Raw genomic sequence first — 25,807 nt, 5'->3', positions numbered from 1 at the left:
AAACGCTGCCGTGACTTTCTTTCTGCAATGGGCAAACCCCAAGCGCGGCCCCCCCCCAACCGTGCCCCCTCCCGCCCCCAAATAACTAAGTTTAACCACGCAGCTGTATATTTCCCCCTGTTGAAAAGAGCAGAAATCCGCCCTGCTCCTCCATCCCCTCCCGAGGTCGGTTTCCAGAGAGGCTCTCCCCAGTGGCCCCAGTTCAGTGTTTTAAAGCCCTAATGAGTGTTGACAAGTTTAATGAGTTTGTTTTAAAGAGGAAAAAACTGGTCAAGTCGAGATTTCCGAGTCAAATCCATTAGGGGATCCCATCCCAGCCCTGGCTGACAGCTCCGCGGCCCTCACACTTCACTGAGCATTTGATCAGCCCAGGGTTGCCCGACTGTTCACTTCGGCGAGGCCGCCAGCCCCCTCTCTGCAAAGCCGCCTTGGGCTGGGCTGGAAGGACTCCCCCCCCCCCCGACTTCCAGACGTGATCTCTGCTCGGGTGAACAAATCTTGGGTGCAAACAGCGATTAATAAACAATAATAACCGTCCGGCGGGCGCTAGTCTGTGTACTGATTGCACCGGGGGACGGGGGCGGGGGGGGGCACGGGTATCAGTGATAAGTGCTAGACATAGTCTGGACCTGAGCCACTGTGGGGCTGGCGGTCAGAGGGGCTTGGTGGTGGTCAAGGCAAGGTCCCTGGCTCAGGCTGGACCCCGAGTGTTTTGAAAGGGGGGGGGGGGGAATAAGGAAAGACAAGTACCTTCCCCCTCCTCCTCTCCGCGGATGCAGCGGAGCCCTCCCTGGCCGGGAGCTGCGCGCAGCTAAAGCGCAGAGCGGAAAATGACGCGGGTGCACCGCGGAGTGCTCGGCGGGGCCCGATCCTGGAAGGCCGAGTGGCTCGCAGGGCCCCACCCGGCTCCCGGTTGGAGGGTGGCCGCTGAACTTGCAAGGAGGAGCCGCCGCCCCGAGCCCGGCGAGTCGGGAGAGCAGCTCGCGCCCCCCCCCCCAGGATCGGGCCCCTGCTGCAAAGAAAGCCTCTTCTCCCATACCCCGCGCGCCTAATTGGGAGGGGATTGGGGCGGTATAAAACGTTTGCATTTAGGAACAGCGGGGGGGGGAGGCTCTGTTGGCAAATGTCTGGGGTGGGGGAAGGGAAGCAGATTGCTAGATCTCCACTGCCCCCCAACCCCAGTCGGGTTTGATGTGGGTCCGCTGCCTGCGACACCCCGCCCCCCTTAACAGTGTCAACTATTCATCGTTTGCTCCTTGGTTAGCAAACTGCTCCCCGGGCGCAAGAGTTTGGGGCTAATCTCCCCCGAGGCGAAGGAGGACCGGCGAGTCACGGAATACGTGTGCAGGTCTTTTGGGAATTTCATTAAATGCCCTGGTGTTTTTCTTTTTTCTTCCTCCCCCTTCATATAAGTAACCAGCCCTCTGAAGCCGAGGCTGAAGGTCATGTTAAGTCATGCAGTCTGACTTCGTGAACTCTGAGCTGGGCTGATTAGAAAGAGGGGTCTCTTTTTTCAATTTCTCCACTTCCTAGGTCTCTCTATTGTTCCAATTCCAAACAGCTGCTGGGGCTAATCTTTCGGTGATTTGCAATCAGGGAGGAAGAAATACGCGCCCCCCCAGAGTGCTTCTAATATTAGCCCTCCCCGCGGAGTAAAGAACCCACTGGGAGCTGAGGATAGGGGGGAACCAAACAAAACGAATTTATTGAACTCAGTTTGACTCTGAGCCGTTCAGGTACCTCTCGGTCCGAAATCCTGGCAGGCAGAAAGCCTCGGGAATTAGACTCACAGGTACCCACAGCACTTAAGGGCAGATCTGATCTTAAAAAGGTTAAACTCCCCCCAGACCTACTGGAAATCTGGCCAGACTGGGGGCGGGGGCCTGGGTTTGTAAGAGAATGCAAGTTGTGTGCAAACTGGAATTAAAGCCGATTTAATCGTCAAACCAAAACAAAGTTGAAAAGAAACCTGCAGAGAGAGATGCCAATTGATGGAAGCCCGAGTTTGGACGGGGTTGATTTTTAGTACGGGATTTTCTGGAAAGGTGAAAGCGATTCAAGGAATCAATGAGTTAATTGAAAAACGTAGGGTTCCCTGTTTAAAACAAACATATTGAAACACCCTCATAAATACACACGGATTTGCACCTCCTCCATACACACGCGGGGATGTGAACGTAAAGTCACACCATTCAGTCAGACAAAGGTTTTTAGTTTGTTTTAAATCAGGGAAGAATTGATTTACCAGTTAATTGTTTTCTTGGTTTTATATCTAATCTATATCGATATAGATATACCCTTCAGGTATGATCAAAAGCAACTAGTGATCTCAGGTGTCTTAAGGCAGTGGCTCTCAATCTTTCCGGACTACTGTACCCCTTGCAGGAGTCTGACTTGCCTGGCGTACCCCCAAGTTTCACCTCACTTGAAAACGGCTTGCTGACAAAACCAGACATCAAAACACAAAAGTGTCCCAGCCCCCTGTGATTGAAAAGCCGAGGTTCTCAGTTTTACCGTATAATTCTGAAACCACTTGGAATAACGACACTGCACTTACATTTCAGTGTACCTCCAGCATATGGAGCAGTATAAACCAGGCCTTGGCCCTATGAAATGTGATGTCTGTATGAAGTTTGTACTGTAGCCTGTTGTAAAACTAGGCAAAGCTCTACATGAGTGGTTGTGCCCCCTTGGAATACCTCTGGGTTGAGAACCGCTGTCTTAAGGGGACCTGCTTTTAGGGGGCGCACTGCACTTTTCAGGGATTTTCCCCCAAAGTGTCCTACATTGGACTCCCCAAAATCGCACGAGCCCCTTTTGAAAATCTTGCCTCTATCCGTTGTTTGCGAACAATGATCTAAATAGTAGCTCGCTTCTCTGGGATTTACCAATGCGGGGCCTTAGCTCTGAAGGGGGGGGGGGGGAACAACCCCATTGGTCCTGGATTTTCTTTTAAAAATCCGATCTGGCCCGCAGCCTGGTTACCAGCAAAGCGGGGCCTTTATTGGTTTACTTAGGTGTTAATCCCTGAACAATCAAGTTGTCTGACCACAGGGCCCTGTCTCTATTCTTGTTTACATCTAATTATGGCTCCGAAATGCTACTTCCCCTGCACTTCCCTCCCGCCACCTTTTCATTTCACCCAATCTGAGCAGGTAAGGCTGCTCCCTCTCCCTCCTCTGCCAAGTTCTCCGAAGGAAGCAATTGAAGATAATTAAAGCAGCTCAGGTCACCTTCGCTATGTCCAGGTGGCGAGGAGCTGGAAGGGAAGATGCGGGGGGCTGAGCGCCCCACTAAGTACGGATCAAAGACCAACACCCGCCTTCTTACAGTGTTTGATCCTTCCCCCCCCCCCCCCTTCCAAAACCAAAACCAAAACGGAAGGCAACCAATTCTGGGCGCGGAGGGACGAGACGCAGCCCACGTTGCAGGACCTTTCTGGACCTTTTTGCAGGACCAGCCGCCTTGTTTTGGGGAATGGGGAGGGAGACGCCCCTGTTGGCTGCGCGTAACTTGGCCCGAGCTCAGTCCCAGGAGTAAGGGGCAAAGTGGAGCAGCTCCCATCCCCGTGTTACCAGCCCCATAGAGCTTCACTTCATTCAATGAAGCCTCATAACTCCAGGAAACCAGCCGAGGTCCACGCAACCAAGTCAGTCGCCAGTGCTAACAAAGGCACCTTTATTTGCAGGGGGTGACACAAAGCCCGGCTATATATCTCGTGCGCCGTCCCTACACCCCCCAGCCTCCTTCGGGGTTAACAATTCAGACACCGATACGAGTTCTGGGACTGCAGCTTGGCGGAGATAGTGTCTCTGCCCAGGGGCAATTCTTCTAAATCAATTTTCAAAACAATCAGGTTAGGGGCTTTTAATTAAGCTTTCCAGCGGTGGTTAAAAATAGCCGTTTACTTCTCTGGGATCCTTGCTAGGCGCCAGGATCGAAATGAATCAGAATGACGGGGCGATTACCCGCCAGGATTCAGGGAAATATATGTTTATATATGGCCCAAGAGGACGGGATTCCTTGCATTCGCAACTGCTACCTTCCCCATGCCCAGTGTTACGCTGGCCCTTGGACTTCCAGACCCAGAATCGTTTCTATCCCTCTTTCAAGGGCTGTGGTGGAGAAGAAGCTGAAGATGGAGAAGGCCTTATTACATCCTCTAGTTAGTAGGCCGGTCGATGCCGGATTGGCCCCTGGGGCCTCTTTCCCGTATCTTGTTGCCATTTGTAGCCTGATGGCACGCAGAAGCCCCGTTGTGCTAGGCGCTGCACATCAGGGAGACTTGGTTCCCGCCCCCAGGCTAACTAAGAACACAACAGGTGCCGAGTCAATTTCTGTAGGTGAGGGATACAAAATCCTTATTCTAAGGATGCGGAGGGCTCTGTGCTTGCAGAGACGAAAAACTATTAAACGCCCGGCCAAACTTGAAACTGATCCCAGGAGCTTGAAAGAGGAGCCTAGAGACCAGGGTGATGGACGCTCTACAATGATCCAGACAGAGCCATCTCAGAGCGTCTAAAAGACTTCAACCCCCTCCCTCTCTAGCTGTTTGGAACCGATCCGCAACCAAAGAAATTAAACAGGAAAAAATACCCTGAAATCCAGATGAGGTTGAAGGTGCCCTCCTTACCTCCACCCTTGGTTTCCTAGTATAGAGAGGTAATTCCTAGCCTATGCAGATCTTTTATAGTATATAACCGCTGGAACAACTGGACACAACAGGGCGAGGTAAGGGTGACCTTCGGACCCTCTTTCCATGTCCATGTCATTGCAGTTTTACAGCAGATCCCCCAGGTTATTTTGAGGTGTTCCTCCCCGCTTTAAAACTCCTCTAACTACAGCAGAAGGGAAGCTTGCTGTGATCCAGTGTGAAAGAATAAGCTGCAAGAGTTCCTTCCCACACAAGAACCTGTCAGAATGCAGATGCTTTGACTGAGGTGTTTCTCCCCAAGGGAGCTCTTAAAGGGACCACTGTGTTGGGTTGATTAAAGAGTAATTAGGGGCCGTGGGGCTCCTCCAGGGCTGCTTTGGACTAGCCCTGCGCAGCGGGTTTCTCCTTAGGTGACCCAGATACATTACAGATATGGCTGAAATAACTTTTGTCCCGTCTGGGCTGGGATGGAAACCCCATGAGCCCATCCTGCAAATCCCGACACAGTAGCGGCTAATTAGGCGCTCATGCGAAACACAGCAAGGTAAAAAGAAGTGGCACAGGTACAGAGCCCTTTCCACTTGTAGCTCTTGGACCTGTGAGGGCATGAGTTGATTTAGTTGGGGATTGGTCCTGCTTTGAGCAGGGGGGTTGGACTAGATGGCCTCCTGAGGTCCCTTCCAACCCTGAGATTCTATGATTCTGGGATAGGTTAGGGTTAGTTCATCGCATATTTCCCACTGTTCCCTTTTTTCCAACCCCAGAGCAGAAGGTAAAAGAGATTCCTGGCAACTTTCACCCAACTAAGACACCCAGGCGACACCCTAACCTCATCAAAACAGGGGTAAACTCAGATTCACGCCAGCGGATTTACTCTGGTGTCACTGAAGTCAGAACCAGGACCCTCCTTCTCTGTCTCTGTGCTGATGGAGCATGGGAAATCTATGCTTTTCCACCCCTGCCACCCACCTCATTTTGGATGTCCAATGAGACACCCCCAAAGAGCCCGGATTTGCACTGGGAGGATGCTCAGCGATCAGCTTTCTTTGACGTGTCTCAAGTTGAGCACCCCCAAAATCGCCAGCCACTTTTGAACATTTCGGCCAAAAGATGACACCCTGTTAGCTGCGGACACAGATATTCCTTCAGAGCTGAGCGCGACTCGGTCTGGTCCTTCCTCCTCCCGCTAACTCCCTTGTCGGTTTCACGAAGAGGGTGGGCAAGACTGGGGGTCAGAGCGATAGGGCTGGGGATCCCTTTGAAACAGACTCACAGAAATAGAGATCCGTTGGATTCTGAACCCAAACCGGAGAGGGGGAGAGGGGAGATGCCACAATCGCATTTTCTAAGCGAATGAGAAAATCGGGACTTTCCAGGATAGGCTGGAGGGAAAAGAAAATGTGGGCATACGAATTTATTTTGGCTTTCCACCTCGACATTTACTCCCATATCGGTTTCAAGCACATTGGACTACTTTCCTTGGCTTCTGCACTAGGTTGTCTTTCCTCCTCCCCCCCCCCCACCTTCAAACCGCTTCCCTCCCCCTTTAGATCTCAGCGTGTTTGCTCTTGACTTCATCCACTAAGTCAATAGTTTGAAGATGCCCTCATCCTCAGAGCCCAGAGCCCCCTTGTCCCCTCCCTGTTTTCTTCTGAGGATAATGGTGCCCTTTTGTTGTGTAATCAGGCTCCTGAGGGGTGGGGAGACAGATATAGATTCTTGGCATTTGTCGGTGAAAATGAAAGCTGGATTAGGCAGAGACGGCTGCACACTCCATGGTAAAGGACAACAACTATTCCCCCATTGAAAGTCCCATTCTGGTTTGGTTACTTTATCTTTAAAGTTGTTTGTATTTCTAAAGTGGCTATTGATGCACTCAGAAAGTGTAGCAAGCTGTCAAGGCTCACTTCAAATGAAAGGAAAGGAGGTTAAGGGGAGAAAAGAGAGTGAGAAAAAAAAAAACCATAATAGGAGGAGAGGGGAATAGTTTTTTTTTTTTTTTTTAAAGGATCAGATTCAGCCGTGTATAAAGTTTAAAAACTAAGGAGAGCAAGTCATGAAGTCACAGCAGCAGGAAAAAGAGCAGGAGCTCCTGATTAAAGGGTGTTTTGGGGGTGGTTGTTTTTTTTAAAGCAGCCAGGATACTTACACTTTCCTTCCTTCCCTGGCAATTTGAACCCTTCTTTAAAAAAAAAAAAACATTTTAAATATTTGCCCTGCTGCGTTATTAGTCTGCCGAGCTGTTTTGACTGGGGGATTTCTCTCTACCCGGGAAACTTGACTCTTTGCAATGGAAATCAGAACTGATCCAGATCTGTGCTCTTCAGTGAAGTTATTTTCTTCTTTACTATCGATACTGGTAGTGAAAACTTCTCCTTGACACGGATTTGGGAAGGGTCTGCTGCCAAGCCTCAATGAGGAAGATTGTTTATCTACCTACGATTAATCTTTAAGCACTTTCCCTTCAGGAGAATGGAGATTCTAACAATGTGTGTTTCCCCCCAAACATCACTTGACTGCATCAGTTTCGGGTTCTTCAGATTCGTTTTAATCCTGGACATTCTCCCCCATTTCTCCGAGGCAGTGACTGATTATTTCTCCCTCTTTCCAACAAAGAGAAGAGGGTGGGGTGTGTGGTTTTTTTTTTTAATATAAAGAGACATTTTTTAAAAAGTTTTCTGCTCTCTTTGCCGGAGTTTGAGGGAAACAAATGGCTGCTTACCCGCTGCGAGGATATTCAGCAGAACGCAAAAGAGAGGGTTGGTGGCTGGAACGAGATTAAGGGGGAAACTCCAGGAAAAAGCAACAAGATACAAACCAAATATTCGCAAACCACTCTCCCCCCCCCCCCGAACAGGGCTTCAAATAGCAATATGTGCTGCGTTTTAGCAGCAAACAATAATCATGTCTCGGCCGGGGGGTGGGGGGTGGATTTGAACGCATTTGAAAGCGTGGAAGTTTCTGCACAGAAATAGTGAATGCAAAAATTCCCACATTTCACTCAATATATTTTTAGTCTATTAATTGGCAGCTTCGACTTTCTGCCATTGCGTCTACTCCAGCCCCATTCGAGAATCTGCGGCTGGGATCGATGATTTACAATCTAGAAAGGTCGTGTGGTATTCTTTCCACCCCTACATTCCTCCCCCGTCCCAGGTCTCTCTTTCCTGGCAATCAAATGGGTTGGAAAGAATTGCTTAGAGTTTAAACAGGAGTATCTTTTGAAATCGACCCGCCCTTTGTATATTTCACACGCTTTTTAAAAGACCTTGGTCACTAAAAACGATTCCCCCTTCATCTCATTCTACCCACAATTTTGTTGATCTTTCATGAAAAGTAAATCACGAACAGTCTAGGTGCACGGATCCCTCTTTGCTCCCTGCAAACAAGTGAGGTATTTTTCTTTCAAAAAGTTTGTTTAAAATAATTTTTTTTTAAATCGACATTTCAAAATCAACTTTCGTAGCCTCCTTTCTAGATCAATTTTAGGAACGTCTTTACAATCCCCCAACATCCCCCCCTCCCCCAGTTGCTGGAAAGTTTCTGAAAAACAGCCTAAATAGTCTTGTCGAATCAACTTTTCTCTTCCTCCTTTAATTCCCAATAAGTATGCAAATCAATTCGTCCCCATAATAGAAGCCAACAAAATTATTGCAATCATCTTCCGACTTTTTTCGCCCACTCCAGATTTGGACTAAAATGTAAATTGCAATAGGTCAGGGGGGAGATTTTTCCCTCTAGTTCTTTTGCCAGCTGTTCACTGGAGAATAGCGAAGTAAAATCATAATAAAAAACCCTAAAGTTTTTGAGCGGAGCATTTTCAGGGGAAGGTACCAGGGGATTGAAACAAACGCCTGATTAAAAGGCGTTCTGGCAACACACAATTTAGGAAGAAGTCTGGGAGCGGAATTTATTAGCATGATTAAACATTGGACCTCATTTCCCATTTCCACCACTTAGTCATGATGACAATTAGAAAAGGGGAGCTGGGGAGGGGGAGGAGGAATCAAATCTGTTAGAAAGCCATAACCACTCCAAACGTGCTGATTTGCGGAAGAGAACCTCCCTCGCTGAGGCTGGAACGAAATAAACCCAGCTACACAAGCCAGGCTTTTCTGCTTTATGTTTCCAGCAATCCCGAGCACCCACAACTCCAAAGTAGCCCAGCCCCTAGGGGGAATCAGCAGGAGAACCGATTCCAAACACTGAGGCGTTTCATAACTAGTTTTCGACTCCCCTCCCCCATCTCTGTCTTTTTAAAGAAGCGACCAGGTCACTTTGATCTGCGATCTTTAGGGTCTTCAGACAAAGAAGCCAGTGAAGGCTAAATGACTCCTAAAGTGTCCTCCTCCCCCAGCTTCTGTACCTAAACCGAGAAAGGACCCTTGCAAAAGAGCCATGCCCTCCGTTATTATACCCCAGGGTCAGGCAAAGTGCTTCCTTCCAATTTTAGAAACAGCTAAGCAACGCAGGAGAGAGCGAAAATCCAGAAGGGTTTCCTCTCGCGTTCAGAGAGCCTCGGGGCAGAGGGACAGCGGGTTTAAAGAGGAGTGTGTGTCTAAACACGGTTTGCTCTTCCCTTCCTACGCATTGCTCCCACAACCGCCGCAGCACCGCGCTGGCAAAGAATTATTTAGGGCTTCCTTTCCGCTTCCCTGGCAGGGTGTAGGCACGGGGTGGTGGATAAGGCCTTGCACGGTTCGAGGCCTGGGCTTCCTTTGGGAACGGGCAACCGAAGCTGAACTGTGGCTATGACTCGTTCATGGGAGATTCTCTTTTAAGGAACCCCCTGTCTTTCTTTTTTTTTTTTTTTAAATAATAGCAGGTTTAGCTCGACGTTCAAAGCCAGCTACCATCGCCGCAGCAGGTGTGGGAGATGCTGCCAGCAAAGTCAGCGTCCTGCGATTTCTGGTTGAAGGAGGGGAGGGGAACTATATTTAAAACGTGTCCCTTGCCCCCGGGGTGCCATCTCCCAGGGAAGGAAAAACAACGCCTAGTTATAGGAGAGACTTTATAGGTTTGGGGAATTTATTTTTTGGGAAAGCGCTTTCCCTTTTTAATCACGAAGAAAAAGAGTCACAGAAGCCAGGACCACAAAGTCTAAAGAAGCTCGAGAAGAAGGGTCCGGAATTCTCTAAGCATATGTTGTAATCAACCCCCCCCCCCCATAATGAATGAGCAAAGACGCTGCCCTCCATACCTATACTTTATGAATGAGCATTAAGGGCGCTTCTCCTTCTCACCTCCCCCCGCAACCCGCTCCTCCGGCTTCTTTGACCAACCCTGCAGCGGCTAGAAACCGAAATGGCCCTTTTCAGCAATTCATCACAGGACCCAGAGCCACCCAAGCAAGTAATACGTAGCCTCAGATCTAGTCTGTCCCACAAGACAGAGCGCCTGCTAATTAACAGCCAGCGGTTCCTGCAAGCAGCCCGAGCAGTCTGTAATATGATGAACTTTCTTTGTACCGGTGTCACCACAAATGTTTCTGATAAGGAAAAGCAGCCAAGGATCAAAGGCTGTAAGCTCCTCAATTTCCTCACCCTGCCTCTGCTTTCCCTCACCTACTTTCCCTTTCACACTCTTGCCCCCACGAGCTGCAACCGCCTCCTCTCCCCGTTGACAACTCGGGCCTCAGAGGCAGAGGGTATTTCCCAGCTCTTCCCAACATAACAATTGCACTTTCATCTTCCTTCTTCAGTGGGTTTCCTTCTCGGTTCCCTCCCCCACCCAGGAAGACACGCGGTCTTTATGAACGGTCATTAGCCGGCTTCTGATTTATTTGGGGGGGGGGCAGGGGGGAGATCAGAGAAAGTACAGCGTAAAAGTGACCCCTCCAAAGGCAGATTCATCCGCTCCCCTGGAAACATTCTTTGCAGCTAGAGAACTCGAAAGACAAGCGGGAGGCGAGGCAGGCAGGCACCGGTTGATTATTTGCAGCCACCAAAAGGGGACAGTTATGATTCGTAATAAAAATACATACAAAATCTAGCTGCTTCCGTGTCATACCGGATCTCAGTGTATTCCCCCCCCACCACCACCCCGGGGTGTGTTGATCACCCCCAGGTAGTTTAGCTAAGACACCTGTCCTCCCCTCATCCTCTGGCCAGGTTGGATATTTTAGCAAGCGCTCTCAGCAAATCCCAAGCATGTGGGACACCCAGACTTGAAGATCTCTTCCCTGATGCACCCAAGCCTTGTAGCTGAACTTTCAGGGAAAGGCCTGGAGCGTCAGCTTTGGTTGGGATTCAGGGTTACAAACTCTCTCTCCTTTTTAATGGTCGCCCCTCTCTCCGAGAGTGGGGAGGGCAACCTAGAATGAAGGCTAAAGTCTCCTAGTCAATATCACTCCTAGTCAATATCAGACAATATTAGGAAGCACTGAGAGCCCTGACCCCCCCGCCCAACCCCGGCCAATCGAGAGCCTAGATCATAGCGCATTTCAGATTAAAATGACAAAGCAAAACCCACGGGGGATGGGGGGAAGACAAATGTAGCGACTGATTGAAATTGCTTTTTCTTTCTTTCTTTCTTTTTTTAAGCGAGGGAGAAGAGCCCGACTATAATATCTGAAAAAGTTCAGGTCTCAAGAGGGTCCCTTATTTGCTTATTTCATATATAACAAAGATATTTTTCAGCAAGATTCGCCCCCCCCTCCCCCGCTCAAGTAACCTTACAGCTTTAAGGCAAGTGTTATATGTGCTTTAAAATCCTGCCATGTAAATTCCACTGAAAAATTTGGAAAGCTTGGGGGTGGGGGGGGGGAGGGGAGGGGAGGTTAATCCGGGTTTAATGCTATGATGCAGTCACAGGACCAGGGCTAGGCTGATTGTGTTATCTCTTCCCAACATTTGGGTCTCCCATATTTCACCCAGCCAAATAGCTGCGAGAAAAAAGTGCGTATGGAGGCACTCCTGACGCCTCAGGAAAATATGTTATTAATATCTAAATAACTTCCCAATACTGTCTCTAAATCTCCCCTGCACCACTCCAGATGATGAATTCGTTTGAAGTATTCTCCCGTCTCATCTTTTCACTGTCTCTCTTCCTCTCTCTCTCTTTTTTTTATACCCGGCTTATTTCAAACTGGTAAATATCTAATTCCTTTAACCACACTGCAGACACCTCCACTCTCTTATTTGCCATTCTCATTTAGATAGATCCCTATAGATCTCTCTAATAAACCCCGTCACAGCCCTCAACTCTTTCTGGAAAATTATTTTGGGTCCAGGGGCTTGCTAACAATGCACACCCACAGTCCTAGGTCAGACGTATCTGCCTTCGATTCTTCCTGCCATATAATTGAATGTCCCCCCTCCCAAACAAAAACCCGTGGGTTATAAATACCTATTCCTTCTATTGTCTTCCCTTTCCCTGGTTTATCATTGATCCTAACCCCCATCCCCACCCCAAATCAGGGATCATAACTACCTGGTTCATATTTGTCCTGGTATATAATTAAATCCATGCCCCCCCAAAAAAGCTGGATTATAAACATCTTCCTTATATTATTCCTCTTCCTGCTGAATAAGTGAACTCCCCCCTTCCCTCTCCGGCATCCTTGTCTTAAATTTGTTTTTGTTAAAGTGTCTTGTATTAGATTATACTGGTGTATCCCCCCTCCTACCTTATCTGTCCTCCTCTCCTCTCTCCTTCCCGTCACACTCGATTTAGGAAGGAGTTTATCTTGCAAACATTTGCCTACTTTGTTTATGTAGACCAGGTTCTGCAGCTACTTGTTCCCAAAAGCCACTGTTTGCCTTTGTAATTGTTATCTGTGTTTATTGTTGTACCTCATTTGTCTCCGCTTTTTTTGTGACATGTAAGCTCTGTGTGTGCTCACACATAGTCTCGCCCCCCCTTCGCTCCCTGTTCCCCCCCCTCCTCTCTGAAATATGCACAGAATAACTGAGCCTAAAGCCAATGAATTGCCTGACACCACCCTATCTTTTTTTCTGCCCCCCATTATTAGAGCTGATCTCACTCCGAACACTCACAAATCCCGCCTGGTCTCTGTTTGATTAGATTGCCAACCTTAGGTAATCCCTTGATTTGATGAAGTGTCTGTTCCCTTTCCCTTCTAAACATACATTTACAGAGAAGGCGCTTGTTGGTTTTAAATCAATGCAGATTGCTGGCTGATAAACCGCCTGAGACCCTCCCCTCCCCAACTCCGACCCAGGGAAACAATCCCCCTTTCCAGGTGTGACAGCACAAAAATGTTGCCGAGAAAGAGGGTGGGGGCGAGGGGGGAAGGAGTCCCCTCTTTCTCCTCATTCATTCACTCCCCTGGAGCCTAATTAAATTTGGCAGGTCCTTGTACACACAATCAAAACAGCTTCCTTCAGTGTCGCAAGCCTCCGAAAACCACATTAGCAGCGATTGCTGCTGCCAAATTAAATTGTTACCACCTTGAGCTGGAAGTGTCTAAATAGCCACACCTTTCCTTCCCCGCCTCCCCCTGTCCCTTGCTCCCGTTCACACCTGTACATGGTCCCTTCCCGTTTTGTGCCCTTCTTCTTTTCGCACCCTTCCCACACCTCCCCGAAGCAAAACTGATACGGTAACCCAGACAGTTGCTTCTGGATCTTTTGCACCCCACAGAAAAATGCGGGTGTTGCTCACTTTGTGAAACCTTGTGCCACACACACTCCTACAAGAAATCGACCAGGGGGTTGCAGTGTGGGGAAATACGGAAACACACGGGATCTCTCTCTCTCTGTGTGAACACATACACACAGAGAAATCATCTTTCCCTATACTGCTCTGACTGTAACCTGGTCAATTTCTTATGCCTCTTTAATTCTACAATTAAATATTTCACACAGATCTCCTTCCCTCATACAGTAGCCTAGTTTTTATACATGTAAATTTTGAGCAATATATATGTTGCTAAGGGTTTTTAACATTGATCACACATGCATTTTGCCGTTGCAGACGATGCAGATAAAGCACGCGTGTGTGAAACTGACCAGATTACAGTATGGGGAAGATGTGTCCATATACGCAAGGCATATAAGGAACTGATATTCACCTGGTCGGTTCTTTACATGCCTTGCCTTTGTAAAGGCTGCACACAGATCATCTTCCCATACAATAAACTCATCCATTCCTTGAGCGAGCCAGCCCCTATCCCCTTCACTCCTATTTCCATTGATTGTGGAGCAATCCGCAGCGCCTGGTTGCAATTAATACCATTTGCTCGTTTGCACTAGGCCTTGCCCCCTCCTCCCCTTCTGCGTTGAACACGAGGCATCTTCCCGGGGCCCTAAGCTGTTGGTTGTGTCCACACCCATCCTCGCCGCAGCCTGCAGGATCCGCATCACCGGCGTTCTGCAAGGCCGGTTTGGGTGCGAATTTGCAATGCCACGTGGCGCTCCCTAATGCACCCCAATAACGACAATCAATAGTAACACCACCACCACAAATAATAACAACTCGAGTTTAACGAGGCTAAAAAAAAAAAAAAGAGGAGGAAGAAGAAGAAATGAAGGCTCATGAATATACGCCCAGGGCTAGCTGGAGTGAGCCGTTTAAAGATGAAAGTGCAGAGAAATAAAGGCTCAATTTAATCTGCCTTAAAACCCTTCAACTTAACGTTTGTGCTTGGAACTCAGAGAGTGAGCACTGATTGGGGATAAATACATTTGTTAGCATGCCTTGGAGCTATTACACCCCTCTCCAACACAGCTCCCTATTCAGCGGCCACAGTTTTCATTACCAGCTCTAATAAGTCTTAACATTATTAAATGCCAAGCAGATGATAGAAAGAAACAGGCGCAGGGTGGAATCTTTCTTTAACGCTTAAAAAGGGAGCGCATTGAGGGCTGTCTTCCTCCGGCTCCCTGCGAGGAGAGCCCACAAACAGAGCAAAAAGGCATTTGCCACGAGGGCAAAAAGCCCCCAAACAAAGTTCTCTGCCCTCCCTCCCCGTCGCTTCTTTTCCCTTTTCCTCCCCCCGCTTTTTTTTTTTTTTTTTTTTTTTTTTTTTTTTTTTAGATAAAAACCAGAGCCTTTCCTGGCTGTGCTTGAAAACTACCGGTCCGAGTGCCCAGGGGTTGTCAGTCGTTAAAAAAAATAATAATAAAAACCAAACCAAGTTGCCATTTTGGTTAAGCAGAGGTGAGATCTCTAAAGATGATTAGAAGTGAGCCAAGCTGGGACTCTCTCTCTCTCTCTCTCTCCCTCTCTCTGAAGTGTGTTATTAGTTACTTTAATTGGGGCCATTGGAAACTTCTTCGGACTGCAACAAAAGATTGCGGTGAGATCTTGTTTTGTTTTTTATTAAAAAACCCAAACCAACAACAACAGCTCGCCTCCCCCCGCGATAACGCTTGGGGCCAGGGGGTGAGATGCATCCGATCCGCGGCTGCAAACCGATAGGGCTCCCACCGCGCACGCACCCCGGCCTCCGACAAAGGGCGGCGGCTGTGTTTCGCTCACAGATCTGGGGGAGCCCGAGCCGCTCTCCAGAGCCAGGGCCGCCGCGGCGAAAAGAGTCGAGACCTGGGGGTGTCCTTCTGCAGGGAGCCGAGGAGACAGCCGTGGCACGGACGGCGGGGGGGGGCTTTGTGTGTTGCGCGTTTTCTCGCTCAAAATCCCGAGATGTTCCACAATTCGCCCTTGATCGAAAACGGACTGGGTTCCCCCCCCCCCCACATAAATCGGGGACCACATATGTGCATGTATTTGCTTCTGGAAATCAATTTACCTCTTAGTAACGGGGCAAAGACGCTGACAGCTACGTTCCCGCTTAATTCTTATTTTCTGGGGGGGTGGGGAGCCATGGGGAGGGGGGAAATATTTGTGCAGCTTTCTCACCGGCGGATTCGTTTATTTATCTATTTTTTTTTAAGCAATAAGCTCAAACTAAAATCTTTTAAAAAAAATAGCTCAAGGGGGGAAACAAAAATAGGACCGATTTGCAAATGAGCATTGGCTCCTTCCAAAATCACACGAAACGTTTTGCAGCGTCCCACGGCTCGCCTTTTCCCAACAGACGGTCCTATAATATTACAAAACTACCTAACAGCAGGGAGTTTTGAATAATTTATCTCCTTTTCTTCCCCTCCTTAGCCCTTTGTCCAAACTTTTTCTCCTCCTTGCAGAATTTTGAATGAGAATGGACAGCGCTTCCCCCACCCCCACCCCTTTACTCCATTTTTTTAAGGCAGCTTAGATTTTTTTTTTTTCTCTTTTTAAACTGTTTGCTTTTGTGGCCAGGAATCTTTTGCTTATAAAGCTTCAATAGACTGGAAGGTCTTTGCAAATGAAGTTCATCTTCAAGGTTGGGGGAAAGGAAAGAAACAGGAGGGTCGGATCCTTCAAGCGCCCCCTTTTGTGCACCTTTATTTGAGACTAGAGTAATGTTTGATCGTGACACTTGGCAGCTTTTTCTTCCCAATTCTGCCCTCCCCCTTTCAAACCAAAATCCCGGGAGTTCGATGTCCCAAGTCACTCGCCTTGTCTCAGCGCCGGGGAAAACGCTGCAGCCGGTGAAAACAGATTGCAAGAGTGCGCTCTCCCCGACACACACATTTTGGAGGCTTCTGTGACAGAAAATAACTAATTTTTTCCCCTCTGACCCTAAATTCTGTCACTAATAGTACTGCAAATCGCCCGAAGAAACCGCAATCTCTTCACACCAAACCAAACCAAACCAGAAACCAACTGATTGAAAAAAGACCAACCGAAACCAGAACCCTTCCGAAGTGAAGTGAGCTGGAGCTCACGAAAGCTGATGCTCAAATAAATTTGTTAGTCTCTAAGGTGCCACAAGGCCTCCTGTTCTTTTGGCGGATACAGACTAACACGGCGGCGACTCTGAAACCTTCCGAAGTTGCCATTTTCCCCAGCTTTCTACCTATTTCATAGAAATGAGCGAAATCCTTTCGAGGGTTTTCCTAAACGGACTCCTTTCCTCTCAGAAAGCAGGTGAGATTCCCTAACTCAATAAAAGAGCTGATTTCCCTTCAAATAAATACACAGGTTTCTGGCTCCCCTCCCCCGGGAGTTAGTGTCTAGTTATGATTTAGAAGCCGAAAATATCTTGATGGGAAATCCCAGACGGGATCTTTCCCTTTTCTCTCCAGTGAAAACGAGCCCTCGTCCTTCCATCAAGATCGATGTGAGTGGGAAAGAAACAGGGACTGAAATGTTTCAGAGTCGCAGCCCTGCTCGTCTGTATCCGCAAAAAGAAAAGGAGGACTTGTGGCACCTTAGAGACGAACGAATATAAATCTCCCCACTGTATTTTCCACGGCATGCATCCGATGAAGTGAGCTGTAGCCCACGAAAGCTGATGCTCAAGTAAATGTGTTCGTCTCTAAGGTGCCACAAGTCCTCCTGTTCTTTTCACAGATTGAAATGTATACGCGACATTCCTCTCTCAAACTTTTTATTGACCCAACATCCATTTCACGCTGTTTATTTTATAGCCTTTCTCATGCTTGTTTCATGGATTCGCATTGACAATTTTTTTTTTGGGGTGGGGGGTCCCAGAACGGTTTGGAATCAAAAATCTAGAAACGGTTTCGTTGCAAACATTTTGTTTCTGCAAACTTATCTTCCTTCTCCCCTGCAATTTCCCTGGGCACAAGAACTGATGTGTATCAAAGTTTACAGGTTGCTCCGGTGTTCTCCTTACCCAAACCCGTGAGAGGAGATGGCAGACGGGAGATTTCAACAAAGCGCTCCGCTCCTTCCCGCCCCACGCCCCAGATGGGCTAAGAAGCCTTTCCTCCATCTCCGCCGCTTTTGTTTTTCAAGGGAAGATTTCTTACAACTGCTCATCTGAGCACCCTCACCCCCAGACGGGTCGCTCTCTGGTTAGCAACGGCGCCTTTGCTGGTGCCCAAAAGCAGAACACATCCCAGTCTCTCTAATTGATATTGATTGCCCAAATCGCTCAACTGTCAGCCAGAGTTTCAGGGGACCACTTAGATAGCAGGAGAAAAATCTGTTTAACAAATTCATTTAGGAATCTCTGATCCCCCCCCCCCCCAGCCCCTCCCTCCCTTCTCTATAAATAATTGATCCACGGTGACTGCAAGGAAAATACCAACATCTTTTTTCCGGCATCTCAGATGGCTCGGAGAGGGGGCGGAATGTGATACAGGTACCCCATTAATACCCCCCCCTTTCCAAGGGCCCATCTATGTACAATTTCATCAAGGCCTTTCTCTCCATTTGTCTGCTTTTCTCGTAGATCTTCCTGAAAGGGCCCTGGGGACAGCTTGTGTCCTATCTATTAAAACAAATCTGGGGTGATGGGAGTAAAAAAAAGGGAGGTGGGAGAAGGAGGGGGCAGCCCTTTCCCCAGAGGGCCTCTAAAGCATTTGATTATATGGCCGGTAACTTTTGACATGGGTGTTGATTTACGAAACGCTTAATCACTAGAAAGAGGTGGAGAAAGGCACGTTTTGCAGACATTTGCTGATCCTGCTTCACCAAATTTTGCCCCGACCTCTAGTGACAGCACGATCGGGTCCAGGCCAAACCCATCAGGGACCAGAGTTTCGGCAAGTGACAAATATTAAGCAAGTGTCGCTTATTGCAGGCGGGCGGGCCCAGGTCTGGCTGCCCGTCGAGTTACCTTTGTCGCCCAAAATGCCGTCTATGCTGTGCTTGGCTTTTTTCTCCCCGTCTTCCTCCTTCTTGTCGCAATCCTCCTCTTCCTCTTTCTTCCCGAACTTGATTCTTAGCACTCGGCTAATCGAACTCACTAAACCTCAGACAGTCAAAGACAAAAAGGCAAGTATAAGCTGCTTTGGAAAAGGGGTCGAAGCGAGACAACCCGCCAGCGCTTCCAAAGTTGAGCAACAAGAAAAGCAAAAGAATGCAGCGGGTCGGCAAACATATGCCAGGAACACAAACTACACACATACACAAACCCAGATCTATGCACACATAGCCATAAACTTGCGAACACAAACACATAATAGAAAAAAAAAACCCCCACACATAGACTCCGAAATAGACACATACAATGTAAATACACACTCAGCAATTTACACACCACTCTAATCTGCACACCCACTCAGGAATAAACACCAACTCGCACTAATTCCCACGCGTTTCCCTCACTCTCGTTGCATAAACACACAGATCACATCCGTGCACACTTCAAGTCACAAGCTTTGACACCAACACCCTCGTTAACACGAATACACACTTAGCACTCACCAATGTGCAATCACATGCAGGCAGGCAATTACACACACGCTAATAGGTATGTCTCACACACCCACATGCACTTACCTCTGTCACCCACACATTTATCACACTGACACAAATGCACACTTATCACACACGCACGTGCAAATCACAGACACACACAACCAGAGGTACCCACACGGAAATACCCACTTACCCCACCCACGCTCCCCCCCTCGAGGATACAAATACATACACGGCATCTCGTTCTCGTTTTGTTTGTAATTGTGAAAAACCGAGCACGGGTTGGCCTTTCCCCCTTTGCTTTCCCTCCCTGACGTGAATGGGAGATTGATGGGGGTAGGAGCAGGGGTTCAGAATCGGGCCCGCTGCTGGTTTCCTTTAAACTCTTGCTCTTGAGGTACTTCCAAGGAGGGAAGTTTGGGCGTGGGGAGGGGGTTTGTCCTGCGGAGACTGGAGAGCCATGGTGCTCCCAAACCTTTGCTTATTTATTTTAACTTGAATTGAAAGACTCTCTCCCCTCCCCTCTGGACATCATCGGGGGGAGAAATTCGTTCCTTCCCTGAGCAACTCAGAAAATCACCCAGGGGCGATTGAAAAATCCCAGGGTGCTGGTGGGTGCTGTGTGTACACCCCCTTTAGACTGTCTCCGGCTCCTTTGCTGTGGGATGGAACAGGGAAAGTCTCACCAGTGCCCTAAACTTGGTCTCCTTTCCACCATGGGTTTAATGTTTGCCTTAGTCCATTTTTGTTTGTTTGTTTGCAGAGAGAATTTAAATGTGCACTTTCCAGGTTCCTTTCTAGGGAACCTTGAGATGATTTTCTTTTAACATTACTTTATTGCCATGTCCAAGAGAGAGAAACTCCTTTATTTGGACGCAGCCCCCGAGAAGACGTTTTGTAGCCTTTGGATATATGCTGGGTGTCAGTCTGTGGTGGCTGCAGATAATCGTTTCCCTAGATCTATTTCTATCTGGATGTTTTTTTTCTCTCTCTCTCTTTCTCTCTGTATTTCTTGCCAAGCTGCCTTCTCACCTGAGGGAACAGTGCTCCTGTCACAGTGCCCATCTTTCAGCAGTCTATCTCGGATTTCCCAGCTAAACATCCCTGGATTCTCTCTCTTGTACTCCTCGATTTTCTTTTCCACGTCGGGAGTGGCAACCTGCTTTTGTGATCAATGGAGATCAGTGGGGGGGAGGAGGGGAGTACGTGCAGAGAACGGAGAGAGGGGTGGGAGAGAGAAAAAAAATCACTTTTAATTTAAAAAAGAACCATAGGCTTTCAGATTTCCCATCGAGGTCACTATTCCGGTCTAACAAGAAAGATATTTAATTCCAAGTAAAGGGGGGGGGAAATTAAATCTGCCTATATACCCCCACCTCCCAAGAAACAACTTGATGCCAAAGATTCTTTTGTCCCAAGCTCTTCGCTTGAAATTGACAAGGGTAGATTTATGGTGTGTGTATGAAATCGAGTATGGGGGGGGGAGATATTTAGGGGAGATCTAGACTCACATCCACACCACACTCCGATTTATCCTTCAAATGCAAACGGGCTTCCCCCCGAGAGGCACCGGGAACCGAAGCAAATGCTTGACTGTGCCCCACTTGTTGCATGTGAAAAATCATTCTAATTTATTCATTGCCTTCAACTCCGCACCGCTTTTCTACCCAGTTGATTCTGCAAATTGCAGCTTTATTAGACGCCCATCTCCCCCCCTCCTCCCCGCGCGCCTGCATATACGTTTCATCCAAACAATGCATTTTAACAGGGGTGGGGGGCGACGGAGCCTCTTGGATTCTTGCTTTCAGCTTGCGGGCCAAGGCACCGTCGGGAGAGTGGGTGCATTATTTTTGGGGGGAGGGAGGGTGGGAGTTCAGTGCCCAGGCTGCATTGGAAATCGGAGTTGATGGGAATTGCCAATGGGATGGGGAGGGGGAGGTATTTTCCCATTGGCTTCAACAGCAGCAGGGTCAGAGCTGTAAGCCCCCAGCGCCTGGCTGGAGCAGCCTCTGCTTGGCTTTGCACTCACCCTGGGTTTGCTCCCTCCGATCGCTCCGGGGCGGATGGAGCCGGTCTCCTGATACCTGCAAAGGATTTTGGAGACGCAGCCATGGGAGACTCGCAGCTGCCTGGAGATCACGCAGGGTCTGATGCCGTGGTGGGCCATCTCCACTATCTTGTGGCGGATATGGTTTGGCAAGGGCCTGCCATTAATGAACACCCCGCCGAGCTGGTTCACTCGGCCCTGGCCCAGAGGAGTCGACACTAGAATTCAGAGGGGGCGGGGGGGCAGAGGAGAAACGTCGGGTCAGTGACAACTAGACCATCTCTATGTGTGTATCGTCCCTCTCTGTGCATCCCCCTCTCTCATTTATAGCTACACGTGTTTCTGTGTTTCTCTGTGTTTCTTTTGGTGGTTGTAGATCTCTCTCTAGTTCTTTCTATAAATCTTTTCTCTCGCTCCCTCTCTAGATCCGTGTCTGTATTTCCATCTGCATCGATATACTTCCATCTACCACCTGTATCTATTTGTATTTTCCTCTCTACAGAGAGATAATCGACAGCGGCAGTAATATTCGCCTATCGATCTCGAGGTCTTCATAAGAAAATAAGGACCCGTTTTTCTAGCGATAAATAAAAATCATTTTTCTCCTCCCCAAAACGACCAATGTATTATCACGTTATATGGCTGATGGTCCCCATAGTTTGAACCTGGCTTTGAAATACAAAGGTGTTTAAAACGAAAGTTTCCTTGCGCTTTTTTAGTGCCTGATCCAAACCGCAGGAAAAGGGCATGTTTTAAAAAAATCACACGGCTCAAATGACCTCGTCAAAACCCTCCGGTTCTTTCTTTGCTCTATGTCTATCAGGGGGAAAGGGGAAGGATATTTTTGTTAATGGCAAGGAAGCCGTGCCACGGGCACCGTCTTAATATTTTAACAGCAAACTGGACCAGCAAAACGTCGGTTCTTTGCGGTGGCAGCGATTAACAAGAGCGCACCTTGCACTGAGCACGCATCCTAATGCATCCGATGAAGTGGGCTGTAGCCCACGCAAGCTTATGCTCAAATAAATTTGTTAGCCTCTAAGGTGCCACAAGTCCTCCTGTTCTTTTGTCATCCTAATACAGAGTCTGCAGAATTTTCTTTCAGGGGCCTGGGGGCGGCAGGCTTTCTAATCCCGACCTCCCCCATTTGTTTAATACCTGGCAATGTATATCTTGCAGATTAATACAATTTCACAGTCTCGAAAACACCGAAGAACTCAGCTGCATAATTTGCGAAGAGGTGACAGGGGGAAGGGGGGGGGTGAGAGGGGCCGAGTTTCTCTTTGCAAAGAACAGTCGATTCCCGAAATTGCCTCCCGATTTAATAAGAATCATGCACTACTAATTCAAAGTCACTCGGCCAGCACTCGCTGGCTACATCATTAGCGACAGATAACACTCGAGTGGCCAATTTTACATTCAAGAGGTACTAAAATCACCGGCCGCTCTCTGCTCATTATTCCCAGGCATGTTGTGCAAATATTGTTGTAATCCTTTGATCCTTTCCCTGGCCGTCTGTTTTACTTCATTTGCTACAGAAAAGCACTCGAGCAAATCCCCCCAGCTTGTGTGTTTTGCAGCCTGCGTGGGTTTCCATCGGGTTTCGGTTTGGCCACTTGATCACGGCTTGCCTGAGACTCTCTTGTTTAATGCATGCGGGGAGAGGGGTCCCACTCTGAATTTGCCTCTGCTAAACAGCCAGCAGGCGGGTGAGAAGGAATACTAATAATAAAGGGAATGTGCAAACACACACCCAGACACCCACACAATGCAGGGGCAGATAAATCGAGAACTGAATGCAGCCGCGCTGCGAGCTGGGGGGGGGGGGGGTGACACAGCATCTGACAGCTCCAGGGGCCCCTCATGAGCTAAAAAGCCCCCAAACATTCGGCGGCAGCTGCAAGCGGGTCCATTTCAGTCCTTAGCAGGGACCCTTGTGCCAGGGGTGGCTACGGTCTCCGAGGCTTGGGAAGCCGCTTCCAAAGGTTGAAGCGGCGCAGGCCGGGAGCGAAACGAAAAGTTTGGGGAGAAGCTCCGAATCGTGTCCGTCTAGGGGCTTGAGGTCTGGAGTGACAACCAGCATGGGGGGGGCGGGGGGAATCAAACCCACCACGCTAGTTACAGTCAATTACAGGGCAAATCACTGACGGCTGTGGCAGAAAATCAACTGACTGAGATCTGCCCCCTAAACTATCTGAGGCTTGAAAGTTACAGGGTAATTAGCTGGGGAATCACTCCTTCTGTTGAAAGTTTACCTTCCCTCTGGGCGCTAAGGCTGCATTATGGCCCTGGCAGGGAGGGAGATGTCCCCCCAACCTCCCTCCCGCAGCGATCGGCTGTTTAGAAACGAGTCATTTACAAGAGACATATTGGTCAAGACCTACCTTCCAAAGGAAACCCAGTGCGCGGATAGTTCTGCCCCGGCGCGGGGCGCATCATTCTGGGAACTGTCCCGGGTAAAGTTGCCATTCCGGAGTCAGTCTGGGGCGGTTGGGTTTCAAACAGACACACAAATCAAAGCCGGGCCACCCCCTTTTCCGGGCTGAGCGAAGCGAAGTCCCGCGCGCTGCAGCAGACGCGTGTCTTCTTCCTCCGTTAAGGCGCAGGGCTCTCCTCTCCAGCCCCGGGCTGCAAAGACAACGGAGAAATCTTTTGCTCCGACAGGGAAAAGGGGGAGGGGGGGACTCACCCCCCGCCCAGAAAGTCTTCTTAAAGTTTTAGTGGTGTGGCTCAGCTGGCCTGAGCTTTCGTTCTTCAGGAATGTAACACACCGACTAGAGGGGGAAGCAGACACATCCCGAGAGGTCTCAGTGCTGGGCTGGGCTTCTGGGGGGACTGCTTCCCCCCCTTCTGTTTTATTTTGTTGTTGTTGTGGTGTGTGTGTGTGTGTGTGTGTGTGTGGCAGTTGTGATCGCTTAGGGGATGGCTGTTTTCAGGAGATGAGGGTGATGGGCGGGGGGGGGGGCGTTATGTCAGCTGGCAGGTTTGGAAGTTAAAGCGCCTAACTTTGGCGCATTGGGTAGGCAGAGAGAGAGCCCCAGGCGAGCTGTGATAGGTTCCAGCGTCTTTCTTTTATTCATGAACCGGGGAAGGGGCACTGTTGTGGGGCCGAGGGACCAATAGCAGAAAGCAGCTTTAACGCCCAGGCATATATAGGGGTTGGGGTTTGTAATTCATTCCTTGGCTTGGCCTCGTCTGCAGGGAAGGCTGGGGATTTTGTGGGGGGGACAAAAGGGGGGAGAAAACTTTGGGAAAGCATCTCCCCGTGGTAGACACGTTCCCTTCCCAGGGCGCGGGGGCTTCAGCTGAAGGAATCTTTAAGCGCTTACCAGCATTAACCCCAGCAAGGGCAGCCCAGAGCCCTCGGCTTGCCTTGGGCGACGCCTGTCTCCTCCAGCGGCAACCGAGCTGACTCCTCTCTCAATCCTCTCTCATCAGGGGAGGTTTTTGCCACAAGTAAGGACTCAGTAAACATTTAACCCAAGCAACCCTTCTCCCCAGCCTCCATGCGCCCGCATCTCTCCAGCTGGCTCGCTTTAGGGGATCTCCCTCTTTCTCTGTGACTCGTTTGAATCCGCTGACCAAGCTTCTCCCCGCGGCAGGTTGAAAATGAACCTCCCCCCACGGCCCACCCACCCCCAAATGCGGGGAGCAGAGAGATGAGTCCAGTGCGAATGTGCCTGGTGGGAATAAATGACCCGGAGAGTTACAAGACCCCAACGCAACCGCTTTGTATGTGGACACATAAACCATCCTTGGCGCCTTCGCAGCCAAACGATATCACCCCTTTCCCTGTGCTTCTTTACGAGTCTCCTTCGCTGCGATTTAAACCCTATTCACGTCTGTATGGGGGCTTTCTCCTCTTTCATCCCCCAAGTGCCTGGCCCGTGGAAATCCCGACTGCTTCTCTCCAGACCTGGAGACAAGTTTCTCTCTTGTCTTAGGAGACCCTCCACACCAATCTGGGGGTCTGTTTTGGGGGCGAGGGGTAACCAAAGAGTCAAATGCGGGAAAGAGCAAAGTCAATAGCCAGGTGGAGTGGGAAAAAGCCAAGGGAAGTTGTGTAAAAAGCTCTCCTAAGGATCCGGGCAAAGATCACGCCTTGATCTATGAACCCAGCCCCACAGACCTTCGCGTGGCCCTTTCTCGAGTTGCCCTGTGAGGCTGGCTCATCATTCGTGTTTTTAACCGAGGAAAGGCAGGTTCGAAACAACCTGACTCCGGAGTGCCTTTCCCCTCTGTTCTTTCTTCTTCCCGCTCTTGGGCAAACAAAACTCCTGCCGGGGGAGAGTTGCCTCCAGGGAAAACATTTTGCAGGGTCGGGCCCTACTTTAGAAGGTGCTGCTGAGCGCACGGGGGCGTTTGCCACAGAGCTGATTGCTCCCCCCCAGGTGCCATCCACTAGCGTGAGGTGGAGCCGTGGCTTCCCCCTGGGGGATTGTCCCGCTGACCCAGGACAGTCTGAACAAATAGCAAATGTTTCCCTTGAAGGTGGCTGCTTTGGGACTTGAAGGGAACAAAACTCCTTCTCAGCAGGGCATGACGCCAGGGCTTTGCGGACTCTTTTGTTTGCATCTGTAAAAGGACTTTTCCTGGAAATCACGGAAAAGTTTAAAAAAAAAAACTGCACGTGCAGCTTTTCTTTCTTCATAAAAACACACGTTGTTGCGACCAAAATCAGGTCTCCCAAACCCTCTCCCATTAAATCAGACCCCCTCCCTCAAGGAAAAAGAATATTCCCGTTGGAAAACTAGCCAGAACAGGGAAAAATTCCCAAGATAATATAGGTTTTTGATCACTTTTCCCTCCCGTTTTGTCTTTTCTAATAATAATCAATATGCTGCTAGATAAATGGGTGGTTCTCAATCTCTCTTCCAATAAGGCAAGGGCACATCAGCATCTGCCCCCGCCTAATGAAAAGCCCCCCC

At 49.0% G+C, this 25,807-nt stretch overlaps 1 protein-coding gene across 6 annotated transcripts in view; it reads right to left on the bottom strand.

The window, feature by feature from the left end:
• Positions 1-24,440, bottom strand: part of PAX7 (paired box 7) — a 154,317-nt gene extending 129,877 nt beyond the window's left edge. Inside the window, exons 1-5 of one of the 6 annotated variants that reach the window (XM_074933900.1) lie at positions 24,209-24,440; positions 23,264-23,507; positions 20,862-21,097; positions 19,865-19,994; positions 18,249-18,383 (exon numbers count right to left, since the gene is read on the bottom strand). In XM_074933900.1, the coding sequence (XP_074790001.1) occupies positions 18,249-18,383; positions 19,865-19,994; positions 20,862-21,097; positions 23,264-23,348 (586 nt within the window). In that variant the 5' untranslated portion in view covers positions 23,349-23,507; positions 24,209-24,440. Of the gene's footprint in view, positions 1-18,248; positions 18,384-19,864; positions 19,995-20,343; positions 20,591-20,861; positions 21,098-23,263; positions 23,787-24,208 lie in introns of those variants that run through there. The other 5 variants (XM_074933899.1, XM_074933902.1, XM_074933901.1 and 2 more) reach the window with 5 other exon arrangements.
• Positions 24,441-25,807: the final 1,367 nt, after the last annotated feature.

This window comes from Natator depressus, chromosome 18, assembly GCF_965152275.1.
Source record: "Natator depressus isolate rNatDep1 chromosome 18, rNatDep2.hap1, whole genome shotgun sequence".
In the NCBI taxonomy this organism is placed as follows: Eukaryota; Metazoa; Chordata; order Testudines; family Cheloniidae; genus Natator; species Natator depressus.
Note: the sequence above shows the minus strand (reverse complement) of the source record. Positions and strands in the feature narration are given on the sequence as shown.